Here is a 15,637-nt window from a genome sequence, read left to right on the forward strand (position 1 = left end):
CCCCCTCTCTCCCCCTTGCTCCCTCTCTCTCTCCCCCACCCACCTCTCTTCCTCTCCCTGCCCTCTCTCTTTCTTTCTCCCTCTCTCTGCCTCTCTCTCCCCCTCTCTCTCCCCCTCTCTCTCTCTTTCTGCCTCTCTCCCTCTCCCTTTCTCTCTCTCTCCCTCCCTCTCTGATGTTTATTTAGTCTGGTATCCTGCTGACCCTCCGCCCGGCCTCAGCTTCTCATCAGGGTGCTCTCTATATATAGAGTTCCCTAAATGTCACTAACTTGAAAAGAAACCATTTGTTTCCCTTTGTGGATGGAATATTTGTCTTCCTTAATTTTTAGCGATTGCTGAGACGTGTGTGTGTGTGTGTGTGTGTGTGTGTGTGTGTGTGTGTGTGTGTGTGTGTGTGTGTGTGTGTGTGTGTGTGTGTGTGTGTGTGTGTGTGTGTGTGTGTGTGTGTGTGTGTGTGTGTGTGTGTGTGTGTGCTCATTCTTCTTCAGTAGAATGACTCAGTAGAATGAGTGGGGTCAGTAAATGTCTCGTTTTTCCTTTTCAGCCATCAAAGCGGCAACTTCAGTTCAATAATTGAGTGGAGGGCAGCAGCAGCCTGGCAGCAGAGGAACCGTGGCTCCCTGAAGAAAGATTGAGAGAGTGTGTGTGTGTGTGTGTGTGTGTGTGTGTGCGCATTGTTGTTTGTAGAGAAAGTGAGATGTCAAGCCTGGATGTCAGGAAGGTGGGAGAAATATTCAGATTGCATCTCTGGTACTTTTGTCTCGTGCTGATATGGACATAAACAAATGACTCAAGTGTGTGTGTGTTATACATTTTAATAGTGTGTGTTAAGACAGAGGAGGACTGCGGTGTCTTATCTTCGTTAACGGTATTCCCTTGTCTCTGCCGGGGCTCATGGGGGAGCAGAGGGCACGGGCAGGCTGATGCGGGGCATCTGTTCCCACATTTGTTAAGGTTCTCTCCGGCGTGTTTGTGTGCGTGCGTGTGTGTGCGTGCATGTGTGTGTGTGTGATTTAAAGAGAGAGGGATAGAGTGTGCGAGTGCAGGCGTGTGCGTCGTGATCGGTATGATAGGTGTGCGCTTGGTGGAGCGGAACGGCAAGGTGTTGTTGCAACAGAGGGCAAGTGCCGACTTGTCACCGCTCTGTGTTCACGCTGACCCGGGGGTCACGGCTGCACTTGACCTCATTGACCTCAAGACGGCCACCAGTCGAGTCTGCAGGTGGTGCTGAAGACACGTCTCTCCCTCTCCCTCTCCCTCTCTCTCTCCCTCTCTCGCCCGCTCTTTGCATCTCTATCTCCCTCCGCCAGCTTTCCTCCCCTTCATGTGTCAGTGTGTGAATACTAATCAGCCTTCATCTCCTCCAGTCTGCTCGTGTTCACGCCGCCCTGCCCTCTCACGCATGATGCATACTGTACGCGCCTCTCTGAAGCGTTCTCTCCTCCATACCCTAATCTCAGCGGGGACATTACATGCATAATCTAGCCTATAATGAGACTGTGGTTGGCCCCGGATGCCTGGTTAAGATACGGAGTGAGGGAGATGTGTTAATTAGACATCGTTTGCAGCACCGGCTAGTAAAGACCGGGACCCCCTTCACAAGTGACCCGCTTCTCCTTGAGCGGGAGCCGCAGAGTCCTCGGTGAAAGTTCCCCGCCGGGGGACGAGGAGCCGAGCGGAGGAGGCCCAGGTAGACGGCTTTAAGTCGGGAGCGGGGCCGGGAGATGTAATGGGAATAGGAATTATTGAGTAGAGCGGCGTGATATGGAGATAGTGTCTCCGGTGTGCCATCATGGAGACGGAAAGCTTATAGTGCCCTGATTTATGACTGCTGCGGAGAATTGAGTGCTTCATAAAGATTTGCCGCTGGCTGAGACGGAGTAATCAGCCAAGTGATCTGACTGCGGTGGATTACAATCCCAACCAGCTGTAAAGTCACGAGGCCTCTGTCCCACTATTCCCGGAGAGAGTCACAGCCAGTCAGAGCGTGTCAGAGCCAGTCACAGTGAGTCAGAACAAGTCACAGCATGTAACAGCGAGTCACAGCGAGTCAGAGCCAGTCACAGCGAGTCAGAGCAAGTCACAGCGAGTCACAGCGAGTCACAACATGTAACAGCAAGTCACAGCGATTCATAGCTAGTCACAGCCAGTCACATTGAGTCAGAGCCAGTCACAGCCAGTCACAGCGAGTCAGAGCAAGTCACAGCCAGTCACATTGAGTCAGAGCCAATCACAGCCAGTCACAGCGAGTCAGAGCAAGTCACAGCCAGTCACAGCGAGTCACAGCGAGTCACAGCGAGTCACAACCACTCCGGCCCGGCCTCAAGGTCATATGGATTAGAAATGATTGGGTTTCCAATACTCTGCTGTGGAGTTCTGCATGATGAATCATCACTTCAGCCTAAATCGACACCAATTAGGAAGCGTTTGTGTATCTGGCCAAGGGACGGGGACGCTGGGAACCACGGCTTTCGCCCCCTTTGTCTCCTCAAAACACAACATTCTGGCTTTTGCAGGGATTATTCTATTGTGTGTGTGTGTGTGTGTGTTAATGTGTGCATGTGTGTGTGTGTGCGTGTGCGTGTGTTTTGCGTGGAGGTCATATTTGTTTCAGGCCAGCAGATATGTTGCTTTATTCCTGCCCTTGCGTGTGTGTGTGTGTGTTGTGTAGACAGGTTGATGAGTGTGTGTGTGTGTGTGTGTATCAGTCAGTATCAGTTTGCAGTGCATCTCTGCTCTGTTTGTGCCACGGCTTCATGTCTGTGAGGCATGTTATATGAAGTGTGAGTGTGTGTGGAGCCGGCGGTGGAGCCAGTGAATTCATTTGCATTCATTCCACTGCCTGTCTCTCCTCAGAGCCCATTCTAATTACCACCAGCTCAGGTCTGCTACAACACTGCACACACACACACACACACACACACACACACACACACACACACACACACACACACTCTCACTCACACACCCACACACTCTCTCTCTCGCTCTCTCTCTCTCCTTCTCCCTCTCTCTCTCTCTCTCCTGCTGCATAATAGACTGATGGTGGTGCGTTGGTTGGTTTGTTCGTTTGTTCCAGTTGCTTTGATGCTCATCTCTGTTTAGCCAGAGAGCTCCTCATGTTAGTTTGCTCGCTGTCAAACAGAAGCTTTTTCTTTTTCTGCTTGTTTTTCAGTTTTGGACACACAAGGATTGCAGCGGTGTTACACATGTATGTGCAGGAGAGAGATCCATGGAAGTCACGGTGTGTGGTCTGTGCTTTTTGGAAGGTGTGTGTGTGAGAGAGAGAGAGAGAGGTGGGGGGTCGGCAAAGAGAATGAGAATCTCCAGCCTTGTAAAAGATGAATGTGGGCACTAATCACCGTAATGGCCGCGGTGGCGTTTCACCTCCCGATCCTCACACACACCTTGTCACGCCCCCTTCCTGCTGATGCAAATGTGCACCGAGGCTCGTAACTCACACGCTGCCCCGCCACGTCTGGGCCCTGCTTTAACGCCGCGTCGTGTCACACACACACACACACACACACTCGCAGAGCTATAGTTTGCATACTTAGGCATGCATGCACACACAAGCGGAAGTGTGACACGCAGGCCTATATGCTCTCACACACACACACACACACACACACACACACACACACACACACACACACACACACACAGGCCCATGGCAGGTGGCAGTGACAGGTCGCCCTGCAGCAGAGCCAAGGTCAGGAGGGATCAGGACACTGCTGTGCTCCCAGGAGAGACGGGTTGAGCTCAGCCTGCTGCAGGAGCATCCAGACCTTCACCGGCCTCCTCCTCCTCCTCCTCCTCCTCCTCCCTGTCTCCACTACGAGAAGCCCAAACTCATTAAGATCAAAAAGTTTATTTCCGGGTGGGTCGCGTCTGCTAAACGCTCTCTGATTAATTGCAGGTTTGAGACGGATCATTTAAAGAGAGCGGGGCTGAAGGAGAGGACTCTTCAGAAAAATGTAATTTGAACGCGAGCCCCTGCAGTGAAGCGTCTGAGTGATGGCTCGCTCCTCGCCGTAGATCTGCTGAGGAGCCAGGCCTCCTTTAGTGCTTCATGCTCCTCCTGGGAAATCCTACTTTGAGAATCACCTGCAGCCTAAACATGATTGCAGAGCTGCTCCAGAGTTGTTTTGAAGATGAGGCTACAAACAAGCAATTACGGAAATATGCACACTGATATACACCTTCACTAGAGAGAGAGACCAAGGGAGAGGGAGAGAGGGAGGGAGAGAGAGAGGGAGAGAGAGAGAGAGGGAGAGGGAGGGAGGGAGGGAGAGAGAGAGGGAGAACAGAAAACTAACAAAGGGAGAGAGTGTGTGTGTGTGTGTGTCCTCCGGTATGGAAAAGCCAGATGATGTATGGTTGCTAATTATTAAGCTCTGTATGAAAATCGACTGGGTGGTGCATTAGAGAGTGAGAGAGAGGGAAGAGAGAGTGAGAGTGAAGCTCTCAGAGCTCTTAGTTTCTTCATTTGTATTTTCTTGCTTTAATTGGACAACATGATTGTGTCACTTTGTTAAATGCAGATCCCAGCGTTTATCCCGGTGTCTGCTCAGATAGATCAATAACTGTTTTCATTCTAATTACTGTCTCTAAGCCCACTGTCATCAATGTCATTATCGCCGCTTCTGCCGCTATTACTGTTGTGTTCATCACCATTGTTCCCACTGCGACCGCCTCTCTTATCATTACCAGTCACCGCAATTATCAGCCACATCATCATCATCTTCATCGTCATAATCTTCTTTTTAGCCGCGTTTCATCCACTATCGCTCTCGGCGTCGTTAGCGGCTTTTCATCAGCGGGCGGCTAATGGCGTAGGCCTTATTGGATTTTATAAGTTGCGCTGATGAGATAATGTTTTTATCTCAGGTCGGGAACTCTTTTAAAGACACTGACAAATTATTCCGGAACGTCAGATGGTCAGCTCGGGCCGGACGCCGTCTCATTACAGGCAGCAGACGGGAGGAGGAGGGAGGGGGGAGGCGGGGGAGAGAGGGGAGAGAGAGAGAGGAGGAAAAGACAGTGAGTTCTAATTTCAGTTGTCTGACCTTTTTATGGGGTTAATTATTTATTTCATCAAAGCACAGCAGTGGAATAAACTTTGTGGCAATTTAATGCAAGTCAATTAGGAAGGCAGATAGATGAAAAGCTATCCTGGGGGAAATTATTAAGCTTTTATTTTTAGAGTGGGGTGGTTGATGGTGGTTTTGTTGGGCTCCAGTCCAACAAAAGTGTTAAATGTTCTGCAGAACGATCCGGGGCGTGTTGGTGGACGGACGGACGGACGGACGGACGGCTGTGATATTGTTGAGGTCAGACTCTGTGGGTTTAATACTGAGCTCTGTAATAAGTGGAAGTACCGCGGCAGGAGAGAGAGCCGGGCGCAATAATGAAGAGCGGGAAAGAAGAGAGAGAGCAAATACAGGGAGGGAGGAAGAGGAGGAGGAGGAGGGAACCTGGTTAAATATTAGACTTTGATATTATTGTGCTCCATGTTTTTACGGTCCGCTACACACACACATCCACAGAGAAGTATCAGTCTGCTCCTCTTATTACAGCGGCCGTGCAGACAGTGTTTGCTGTGTCCACACACACACACGCACACACACACACACACACGCATCACGATAGCTGACTGCAGAGCCCGGAAGAATACTTCATCAGAAAGCTGCAGTGGTTCAGTATCTGTGGAGGGTGTAGATCATTTTAGGAAAACTATTCAACCAAATTACACTTAAATGCTTCTGCTGGTTTCCTTCCTGACATGCAGCCAATCAGGGAGCAGCAAATTTCCTTTCCCCGCCCCTGTTCTGATAGCAGCCCTCTGATTGGTCCGTTACTATAAAGGAGACGTTTTCTTCCATCTTGGCTTCAGACTCTTGGACTTCCTGCCTTCTTGTGGGAACATGTTTGGGAACAGACAATGCAACAAAATCTGTATTGACGGACGTAGAAGCAAAAACATTCTTTTCCTTCAGTTTGAGTTTCTTGGAGGCTCTTTGTCCGACACTGACTCACACCAGATTAACTCTGCACACCCGAAGCTGCTTTGTGTCTTTCTTCTTCTTTCTTCTTCTTCTTTCGGAGGATTCTCACTCTAGCCTCACACTTTCCTCTCGGCCCAATTATAAACGCACGTAAAGACGGGACCCAACATCTGGCGAGCACGTCGAGACCGAAAGTAGAACATTTTAATGAGCATGACAAGCGTTCATGAACAAGATTAGTTTGCAACATGTGATTCATTTTCCATTCCAGCTGTTTCATACCTACTTGTTAATATCCCATGATGCAACATTATGACAGCTCCCAAAATCTCTCAAAGTCTCCTCTCGCTGCGTTACAGCGACTTTGCTTGAAATGACTAAATACTCATGAATAATGAATGTGCTGCTATTTTAGCTCCATCTCACCTACCCACACTGATGCATTTTTAATACGCGACCCTAATACCTGTTACCTGTTACGTTTGCCCGTAATCCCCTCTGATGTCCCCGCCGCTGCCGACCAAACGCCCGACTCGTATCTCACTTACGTAACCGAAAGCTGATGATTCCAGGAAAGTATCTCATAAGCGACTTTCCAAAAGTGCCTCTGCTGGAGGGTTAAGTCCCAGAGGAAGAGCCCAGGGCAGAGGATGTTCTACAGTGACACCGCTGTCATGTGGAGCGGTGAAGGCCCCTCCCCTCCCTCCCCTCCCCTCCCCTCCCCTCCCCTCCCCTCGCCCCCGGCCTCCAGCGGCTCCCCGCAGAGAGAAGCTGGATGGTTTAGAACTCCTGGCCAGCCTGCCAAATATCGCAGGCCTCTGCCCTACATTGCCAGGCCTATTTAGGTTACATTTAACACAACATCACAGCATGCGTGTTTGATGTGACGTGCCTGTGTGTGTGTGTGAGAGAGAGAGATGGAGAGGGAGAGAGGAAGGGAGAGAGAGAGGGATGAAGAGAGAGAAAGAGGGAGGGAGAGAAGGATTGTGAGAGAGAGAGAGAGAGGGGAGGAGAGCGAGAGAGGGAGTGAGAGAATGGGAGAGTGAGAAAGAGAGAGAGAAAGGAGGAGAGTGAGAGAGAGAGAGGAGAGAGAGAGAGAAGGGGAGAGTGAGAGAGAGAGGAGAGTGAGAGAGAGAGAAGGGGAGAGTGAGTGAGAGAGAGAGAGAGAGAGAGAGTAAAGAAGAGAGGTGGGGGGGGTTAGAATGCATTTCCCTGCCATTTGTGCGTTTGTGTGACAAGAGAGGAATTGAGTGAGTTTGTGGATCTTTGGGAGTGGAGACCCAAAGCAGCCTGAGCTAAGCCTTCTAAAGCGCCATCTGGCAGCCCGGCCCCCCGTGTCAGCCGCCTCACCGAGATTACATTCTCCCCCGGCCCTCTGTCCCCGGCCTTTCTCCTCTCCTCGTGTCCACTTCATGCTCCTTCCTCCTCGCCGCTCGCCAGCACAAACACAAATGCAGCAGGTGAAGTCGCGGTGGTTGTTGAGCCTTTTTACGCCTCTTTATAATTCAGGTTTAGGTAAAAAAAAAACATCCTAACTTAATAATGAAGCTGAATCCCTGTAGGATTTCAGAGCTGAAATAATTAGGGTTTGCCCAGACGCCGTGTTTTCTTATTGTAACAAACATGAGGCGTTCACTGCATGCAATTTTCCAACTTAAAGGTGTTTTTTAGCAGACGGAGGCGAGGGACTGAGACTCGGAGGACTCGGGCTCTTACTGATGAATCAGATTGCAGATGTATCGCTGTAACTCTCCCTGTGCATTACACTGACACACAACACAAAAGCCGCCTGTCAGTTTCTCCTAAGTGTGTTATTTTGAATACTCTGAGGTGTTTCTGACTAAAATAACTTTCCTTTTTCCCCCCAACATCCATTAGTTTAGACTAAACAGCACCTCCAGGTGATGACACAAATACATTTCTGCGGGTTTGCCAGTCGGTTGTAGCTCAGCCTAATTAGCTGTTTGAGTTTGTGCTTTGGTGCGGTTTAGCGCTGCGGCGTGTACGTTTACGTTCTGTCCCAGGCAAACCCAACAGAACCACGCGTTTAATGCGTTACAATCAGGGATTAACGACGTGAGAGAGCGCCAGCTGATGTTATCCAACTGTCACCACGAACACGCCTCGAAAATGTGAAATTCCCTGTAAGACGGTGTGAAAGAGGAAACGTGACGCCGCTACATGGCAGATGGCTGCGGCATCAATGAGCAATGAAGAGCTAATTACATTACAACTGTGTGCGCTAAAGGGAGACAAAACATGTATTTCATCCTTTACAAATGCCATAAAGACAATTTGCGATTCAGCCATAGTAGGAGATCAATAACTTGCAATGTGTTTATGTGGAAGAGGAGGAAGAAGACTTAGAAGAAGAAGACGAAGAAATTGTTGTTTGCTTAAAGTGCATTTCCACAGTAATTCCAACACACACACACACTGCATTTTTTTTGTGAAATACTGTAAATAAAAACACTCACGCATTTATTCACACACACACACACACACACACACACACACACACACACACACACCCCCCCACACACACACACTCTCCCATACATAGGAGCTGTGGAATGCCATTAAAAAGCTATCATGGCTGCTGCTGTAACAATGTTCAAAATGTTCAAAATGCCATTTCTGCCGGACAGATGGTATCATGGAAATATTGCGGAAAAGTCGTAGACCATTCACCCAAATCTCCTGCACCGCCATAGCAACCGCTACACTCCTACAATATAATTCTTGTAAATGTGAATTTTTAACAGCAGAGAGTCATAAAGCCTGATGTGCTACGAGCCTGTACGCCTCTGACAGAGTCATAGAAGGGGGGAACGGAGAGGGAACAGAGAGGGAACGGTGCTCACAGCCTGGCATGTCTCTGCAAAAGCATCTATAATTTACTGTAAAGTGAACAAAGTATGAGCATGATCTTTTATGTAATATTGCCTCAAATGTCAGTACATGTGCACAAATGATAGCTGTGGGAATGTTGATGATGTAATGCTCAATTACCGCTCCCACGCAATATTTTGGGGAAAACGTGTTGCTTCAATTCTGCAGAGCTCCGGAGCCAAACTGCAGATTCCAGTAATGTGCAGATTTCTATGTTGGCTGCAGAGAAGCCATAACAACCCCAAACAAGATAATTCTCTTATTTCCTTCCTGATTCAGATGCGGCGGAGCGAGTAACTTCGGTCCTGAGGTGCCGGTCGTGCTCACAGCGGCCCGGGCAGGACAGTGCCGATCCCCCAGGTGGGCCGCACATCCACATACTAAATTACTGCTGACATTTTGGCAGCAAATACAGTTGTGGGCCAATACTCTCCGTCTACCAGAGGCTGAACTTCCTACTCGCTTACAGAGATCTCAGCTCTAATATTACACCGACTGTCAATACAGCTGGACAGAGTCGCTCTGTGGGGACGCCGGGTTTGCAGGGATTCTGAGAACCGATGCCACCATATGCCACTGCTGTCTTCCTAACACTGATAAATCTTTGTCCCAGGACGCTCGACTTGCACTGGGAAACACACACAGACACACACACACACACACGCACACAGGTGGGCGCATGCATGCAAACACACATAAATGCAGACTCGCTCGCTAACACAAAGACCCGACATGCTGTGGGATGGACTGTACTCGCCCGCTTCATATCATTCTGCAAAACTGTAATTAGTAAACTTTGCGAGCGTGAGGGAGAGATGATACGTGATGGATTGAGAGGCTCTGCTCGGCCCCGGAGGTTAGCGCTGTGAGGGGGGTTACAGCTGGCTAGCTCATTCCGTCAAGCTGCAAATCTCATAATAAACATCACATGCTTGCTCCGTGCTGGCGGGGGCAGGTTTAGCCAGAGCTGTTAGCACTTTAAAGGCTGCTCCGTGTCACAGCCAGCCAAGGAGCTATTTATAGGGAGGCTGGAAGTGTATCAAAACAGGTAGCAAGGCAGCAAGGCAGCAAGGCAGCAAGGCAGCCGGACAGCCGCGGTTTGGAAGCTGATTTATGTCCTGCAATCAGTGTAATAACAATAAAGTGTCTACGACAAAGCTGCTTTTGTGTAATTTATAGAGCAGCACTTCTAATAAACCTATGTTTATGTCTCCCCTGTCCTCCCTCCTCCTCTCTGTCTCCGTCTCTGCGTGCAGAGTTGCCCAGCAGTCCCGGCGGTCAGTTCACGTTTCGCCCGCTGCCCCCGCCGCCGCCGCCGCCCCACGCCTGCACCTGTGCCCGCCCGGCGCCCTACGCTCAGGTCAGCCTGCAGAGGAAGACCATGCCTACGCGCTGCCAGGCCAGCCAGGGGGGGCAGGGGGCCGACGGCAGCGCCGGCACCGACCCGGCCCAGCTCCACAACAGCTGGGTGCTCAACAGCAACATTCCCCTAGAGACCAGGTAAGGAACTGCAAAGGGTATCCAACCTGCTAGACCACAGATACCAAGGTGCTGTGGTTGGGTGGTCTTTTGTTAAAGCCTTTTTGATGTCATTTAGTAACCCAGGTGCAGAATGTTAAAGTAAATGTGTGCAGATCTGAGCAGGTGGACTTCCGAGCCTCAGTGTCGCTCGTGATTCATCGTCGAAACGGATCTGCACAGAGGGAGTTGAGTTTTAATCCAAGGTCTGAACGGAGCCTTGATTCTTCTTCAAAAGTGGTATCTTTGGTTGAAAGTGTGTTTCTATGAAGAGGAAGTGAACAAAAGGGGCCGAGGTGGAACTTAAGAAATGCAGGACTTCACTTAACTTACTGGCTGAATTGAACACTTGAAGGCGAAATCGCTCCTCTCCAACAAACTGTAATGTAACTTAATGAAAGAAATGTTTTAAATCTCACTAATGAGGGTCATTACATGGAAGACAAATCAGTAATGAGGAGTCGGAGTCCTGCTGAATCCAAATCAAAGAAGAATGTTCCAAGAATGTATATTGGAGCAAATATCTGGATACCATGACGACGACTCCAGGGGGTCATTACGCGACTTTGCATACCATCAAAGTCATAATGAATCCCTCCAGATTCTTTTTGGGATTCTTTTGATTCTCTCTCTGTGCTGACGGGGGAACAGAGTCTTAGTTAAAGAAACGGGAAAAAGAAAACGAAGCTCCCCAAGAAATTCTCTGCTTCCCTGTTCCCAGGAACGCATTGTGATTCAGGTTTCCTCGTCTAGTTTCCCTAACCTAAAACATTTTTCCCTCCCCCGAATGCCTGGAGACGAGCCGGCAGGATTTCTTTGGCCATCAAACCCGAGCAAAGCCGCCGCGGCCGCACGAGCAGTAATTGAAAAGCGAATTATTTGGGAGGTCCTCATTTGCGGAGATTGCTTTTTTGGAGACGACGACGAGCAGAAGCCGAATCTGTTTGCATGCTTAATGAGGACGCGGGCGCTGCGGCGGCGGCGGTGGCTGGATGAGATTGGCAGGCTGCCACGGCAGAAGAAGAGGTTTTTAATAAGATATGAATGAGGGCCATAATTAGATCTTACTTCATTTAAAGGCAAGGAAGAATAAAATTAGATTCAGTGACAATTTCAATTAATTATTGGCCAGACGTGAGTATCGATGTGAACGACGTGTCAGAGCCGCATTGTAATTACATGACTTATCTCTATGTGTGTGTGTGTGTGTGTGTGTGTGTGTGTTAAACAATATTTGCCTTTTTCCCCTCTTATTTTGTGAAAGTTTCAGTCTATATTCAGAGATGCGATTATAAAGCTCCATTTCTACTGCAGCTCACACACACACACACACACGCACACACACACACACACACACACACACACACACTCACACACACACTGTATTGGCTGGTGAGTTTTTGTAGTAATACATTTTTTACATTTGGAGCTTTATAGTCAAATAAGTTTAATTTGATAGAGTGCTATTAGTTCTCAGGCATAAAATGTAATCATATTCATCGTCAATAGAGCGCCGTCGCTCCGTAACATAATTCAGATGTTATTGGCTCCTCTGCTTCTCCTCCTCTCTCTTGGTTTTAGCTGCTTAACTGTTTAAAGGTTGGACGTTACAGTATATTCCGTCTCGTCTTCCTCTTGTGTGAGTCTCACGTTATCTTCCCACCGCCGCCGCCGCCGCTTCCGCCGCTATCAGATCAATCTTCAGGCGTGGTATTAAAGAATTATCAAGTATTTACAATCTTGACACGGGAGCTTATGCCAATAGAATTATAAGCGATGCTGTGACTTTGAGTCAAACAGGAGTAAAGCAGCAGAAGGTGTAATATCAGCCGCTGTCAGACGCACGTCCACTTCTCCTGGATGCGTTTTTGATGAATCTGTATTGAGATGTATCGACGTTGCGTCAGCGGAGATTAAGATTGTTTGAAGTGTGCATAGATTTCCTTTTGGGCCGCAGATCTGTTATGTTTCTGGAGAGTCCGGCTGGTGGAAGTGAAAGGAGGCAGATATGGATATTCAATACATCTGACCGCGCCTCTCTCCGGGTGTGTTAAGAGGCAGAACAAACGTGGAGACGCCGTAAATTGACTGCTAAAGTCTGCCGGCCTCTTATCTGAAAGAAGTAAAACTACTTGAAACACAGCTGAACACACACACGTACACACACACACGCAGCCCCCCCACCTCACCGGCCCGCCCACACACACGCTTCAGCGCCTAGCCAGGTAGACGCAGCCCCCGGGCCATAGACTTGCGGCCCCCTGCAGTGAGGCAGCGCTCATTTTCTTTCCTCTCTCGGGGGAAATTCGCCCTCTAATATGAATTGGAGAGCTTCCTGGGCGTCGCCCCTGGATATTGTCAGGAGAAGATCAAAGGCAGGCAGCCGGGCAGAGTGGTGAGGCAGCTGCACAAGAGGACTGAAGCTCCACACACTTGGACAAATGCAACATCTTCAGATATAGTTTTGATCTTTTTCCTCTAATCCACCTTCAGTAGAGCATTAAAAGCTCCGCTGTGGACTCGGCTGTTTGAAGCTCTTTCATATTCCGCTCTCGTACGGGCTTATTCCCGTGTGTGTGTGTGTGTGTGTGTGTCCTAAGTTTATCTCTGGCCTTTCAGAGCCGACCTGCCATTGACCTCTAGGCGAGCGAGCGCTTGCTCCTGGTTCAGTCACCTGCTGCCTCCGTCTGACTCACAACCTTCAACACTGCAGGCAGAGAGAGAGAGAGAGAGAGAGAGAGAGAGAGAGAGAGAGAGAGAGAGAGAGAGGAAGGATTGATGTCGTCTGTCTTTCATGTTAAACACAGCCGCAGGGCCGAGAGAGAGAGAGGGAGAGAGAGAGAGAGAGAGCGTGTAAATGATGGAGTGAGTAGAGAAATGAAACCTGTGAAGAGAATCAAAGAGCAACAACAACACAGCAAAACAATCTCTGTTTTAATTTACATTTTTTACATTTCACCACTTTCCAATTTGCACTACATGTAATAGTAAATGTTTGAGTGTATTGACACATATACACACACACACACACACACACACACACACACACACACACACACACACACACACACACACACACACACACACACACACACACACGTATCTCTCAAAAGCGAGAAAACATCACCAGAGCAGAAAGAAGCAGCAGAAGCGGCAGCAGTCGTTCTCCATTTGGTGGTGTTTGACACTTTGGTCACCTCTGAGTCTCTAACTGCATTATGAATCTCTCCTCTCTCACTCACTGTGGCACATGGTACATATGGAGCATATACGTACAGGTTTAGGCTCCTGGATTTGTACTTTTACAACCTTTTACTCTTTGTTTCCATCAAAGCACCTCAGCCTGCCTCGTTTTCCCTTCGTATCAAAATGTCTCCAATTTTCTCCATAAATTCTCCACAAATCCAACAGTGTGTGTCTCTGTGTTTGGGTGTAACCTCCCACATTTCCATCACTAATTATCCTTGGAAGAGGGAAATCTGGGCCAAAACCTGCCAAACTCTTTTGCAGTCGACGCGCCACTTTACTTTCTCACTTATTCTAATTTGTTTGGCGATCATGAAACTCGTCTGTGGGAAAAGTCAAAGCGGTTGCGAGCGTGAGGGAGTGTAATGGTCTCGCTCCTCTGGCAGTTTGGAGGCAAAACAACTCGTCAAGGCTGAGTATGAGGCTAAATGACTTGTCAAGACAGATGTGTGTGTGCGGTCTGACGCCGGGCGCGGCTGTCAGTCGGCTGTCTGGCCCCCCCCTAGTCGCCCCCCCGCCCCCTCCCCGGGCCCCACCAACAGACTGTGACCCCCCGCACTCTGCACGGATGGGAAGCCGGCACGGTGCGGGGAGAGAGTGTAACCCGGGGCAACCGCTGCCCGTCCGTCACTTCCAGACGATCCGGGGAAGATGCAGGAACATGGCAGAAGGAAACAGGATGAGGATGAGTCACGCTGCTGTGTGGACGGCGTGTCACGGTTCAGTCCGTCCCTTTGTTCGTCTTCCCTCGGTTCTATTTTATTCCAGATGTCATTTTGCCGCCTGTTGCTCCGGCTCCTAATTGCCCCCCCGATTCATTTTTCCGTATCACATAATTTCCGGCCGGCTGTATTCTGGCCCCTCCAGCTTCCCCCCCTCCCCCCTCCTCCTCCTCCCCGCTGACGTCCATTATCCAAACACAACATGGATTAAAACGCTCCCTCCATTAATTGCTCTTCATCTTAGTCGCCTATCATCATCTCCCATCTTAACTCCGGCCGTCTTCATCATGAAAATGAGGCCGGTCTTGGTTTTTAAAGCGAGGCGGCTGTAGAACTTAAGTAGTCGCTTTGATGAGTTAAAGAAAAAGGGAATAGGTAAGAGGTAAGTCATTGTTCTGTGGCTGGCAGGGCTTCTCATTCTCTTTGATATGAGACGCTGAAGTACAGCAGCAACGCTCCGTTCTGGGATTCTTCTTCTATACGAGGATCCGGCCGCGTCCCCGCTCGGTTAATGGGAGTCGTTCCGTATCTGGAGCCTTTATGCGGCGTCGTTAGTGGCGGATACACGCTGCATGCAGATCCTAGGTGAGGCTTTGTTGTGTAGTTATAGCGCACTAACTATGAATAATGCCCCGGCTTCATGTTTGTCACCTATATCGCTCTCCGCTCCCAGAATGCACGGCGCTGCATAATTTGAGCTGCACGTGAAAACCTCAGAGCTCTGGGACTTTCTAAGTTTCATCTCCTTTGGTTTTGTCTTTATGAATGAATATTTGATGATGCGTTACTTCCATGATTAAAACGAAGCTCAAAGTCTCATTTTTAACTTTTCCGACCTTTTTATATTTGAGCTAAATTCACGTTCATAATTAACCGGTTCGTCTCAGAGATGAAATCAGTGCTTTATGTGATGTTCTTAACAGTAATTGAGATAATTGGTTTGTTTTCCTGCAGCGTTCCCGTGGAAACATAACAGCCTCAGACTTCAAACATTCATATCTAATAAATTAGACGCCGTTTGTTTCTTTGTAAAAATGCCAATCGATAACTTTGATCGTGATCCGAGCCGAGGTCTTGGTTCTTGCCGGTGTGAGGATCAGCTGGATCACAGACTCTGCACACAGACGCAACATCTGGGCTGATAAAGGTCCGACTGACTCACTTCTAACAGAAACCAGCTCACGTCTGAGTCACTGCAGGTGTAAACATGAAGCAGCTGACTCCTAAACATCCAGCCACCGTTTTCTGCAG

General features: G+C 49.0%; 1 protein-coding gene across 1 annotated transcript in view; it reads left to right on the top strand.

The window, feature by feature from the left end:
- The window catches only part of tenm1 (teneurin transmembrane protein 1), a 154,235-nt gene that overhangs the window by 32,245 nt on the left and 106,353 nt on the right, over nucleotides 1–15,637 (top strand). The window contains exon 3 of the mRNA XM_076143376.1: nucleotides 10,157–10,400. Within this exon, the coding sequence (XP_075999491.1) occupies nucleotides 10,157–10,400 (244 nt within the window). The remainder of the gene's footprint in view (nucleotides 1–10,156; nucleotides 10,401–15,637) is intronic.

The sequence above is a fragment of the Genypterus blacodes genome, unplaced genomic scaffold (genome assembly GCF_046128005.1).
Source record: "Genypterus blacodes isolate CSIRO-AG114 ecotype Tasmania unplaced genomic scaffold, CSIRO-AGI_Gbla_v1 ptg000024l_1, whole genome shotgun sequence".
NCBI classification, from domain to species: Eukaryota; Metazoa; Chordata; class Actinopteri; order Ophidiiformes; family Ophidiidae; genus Genypterus; species Genypterus blacodes.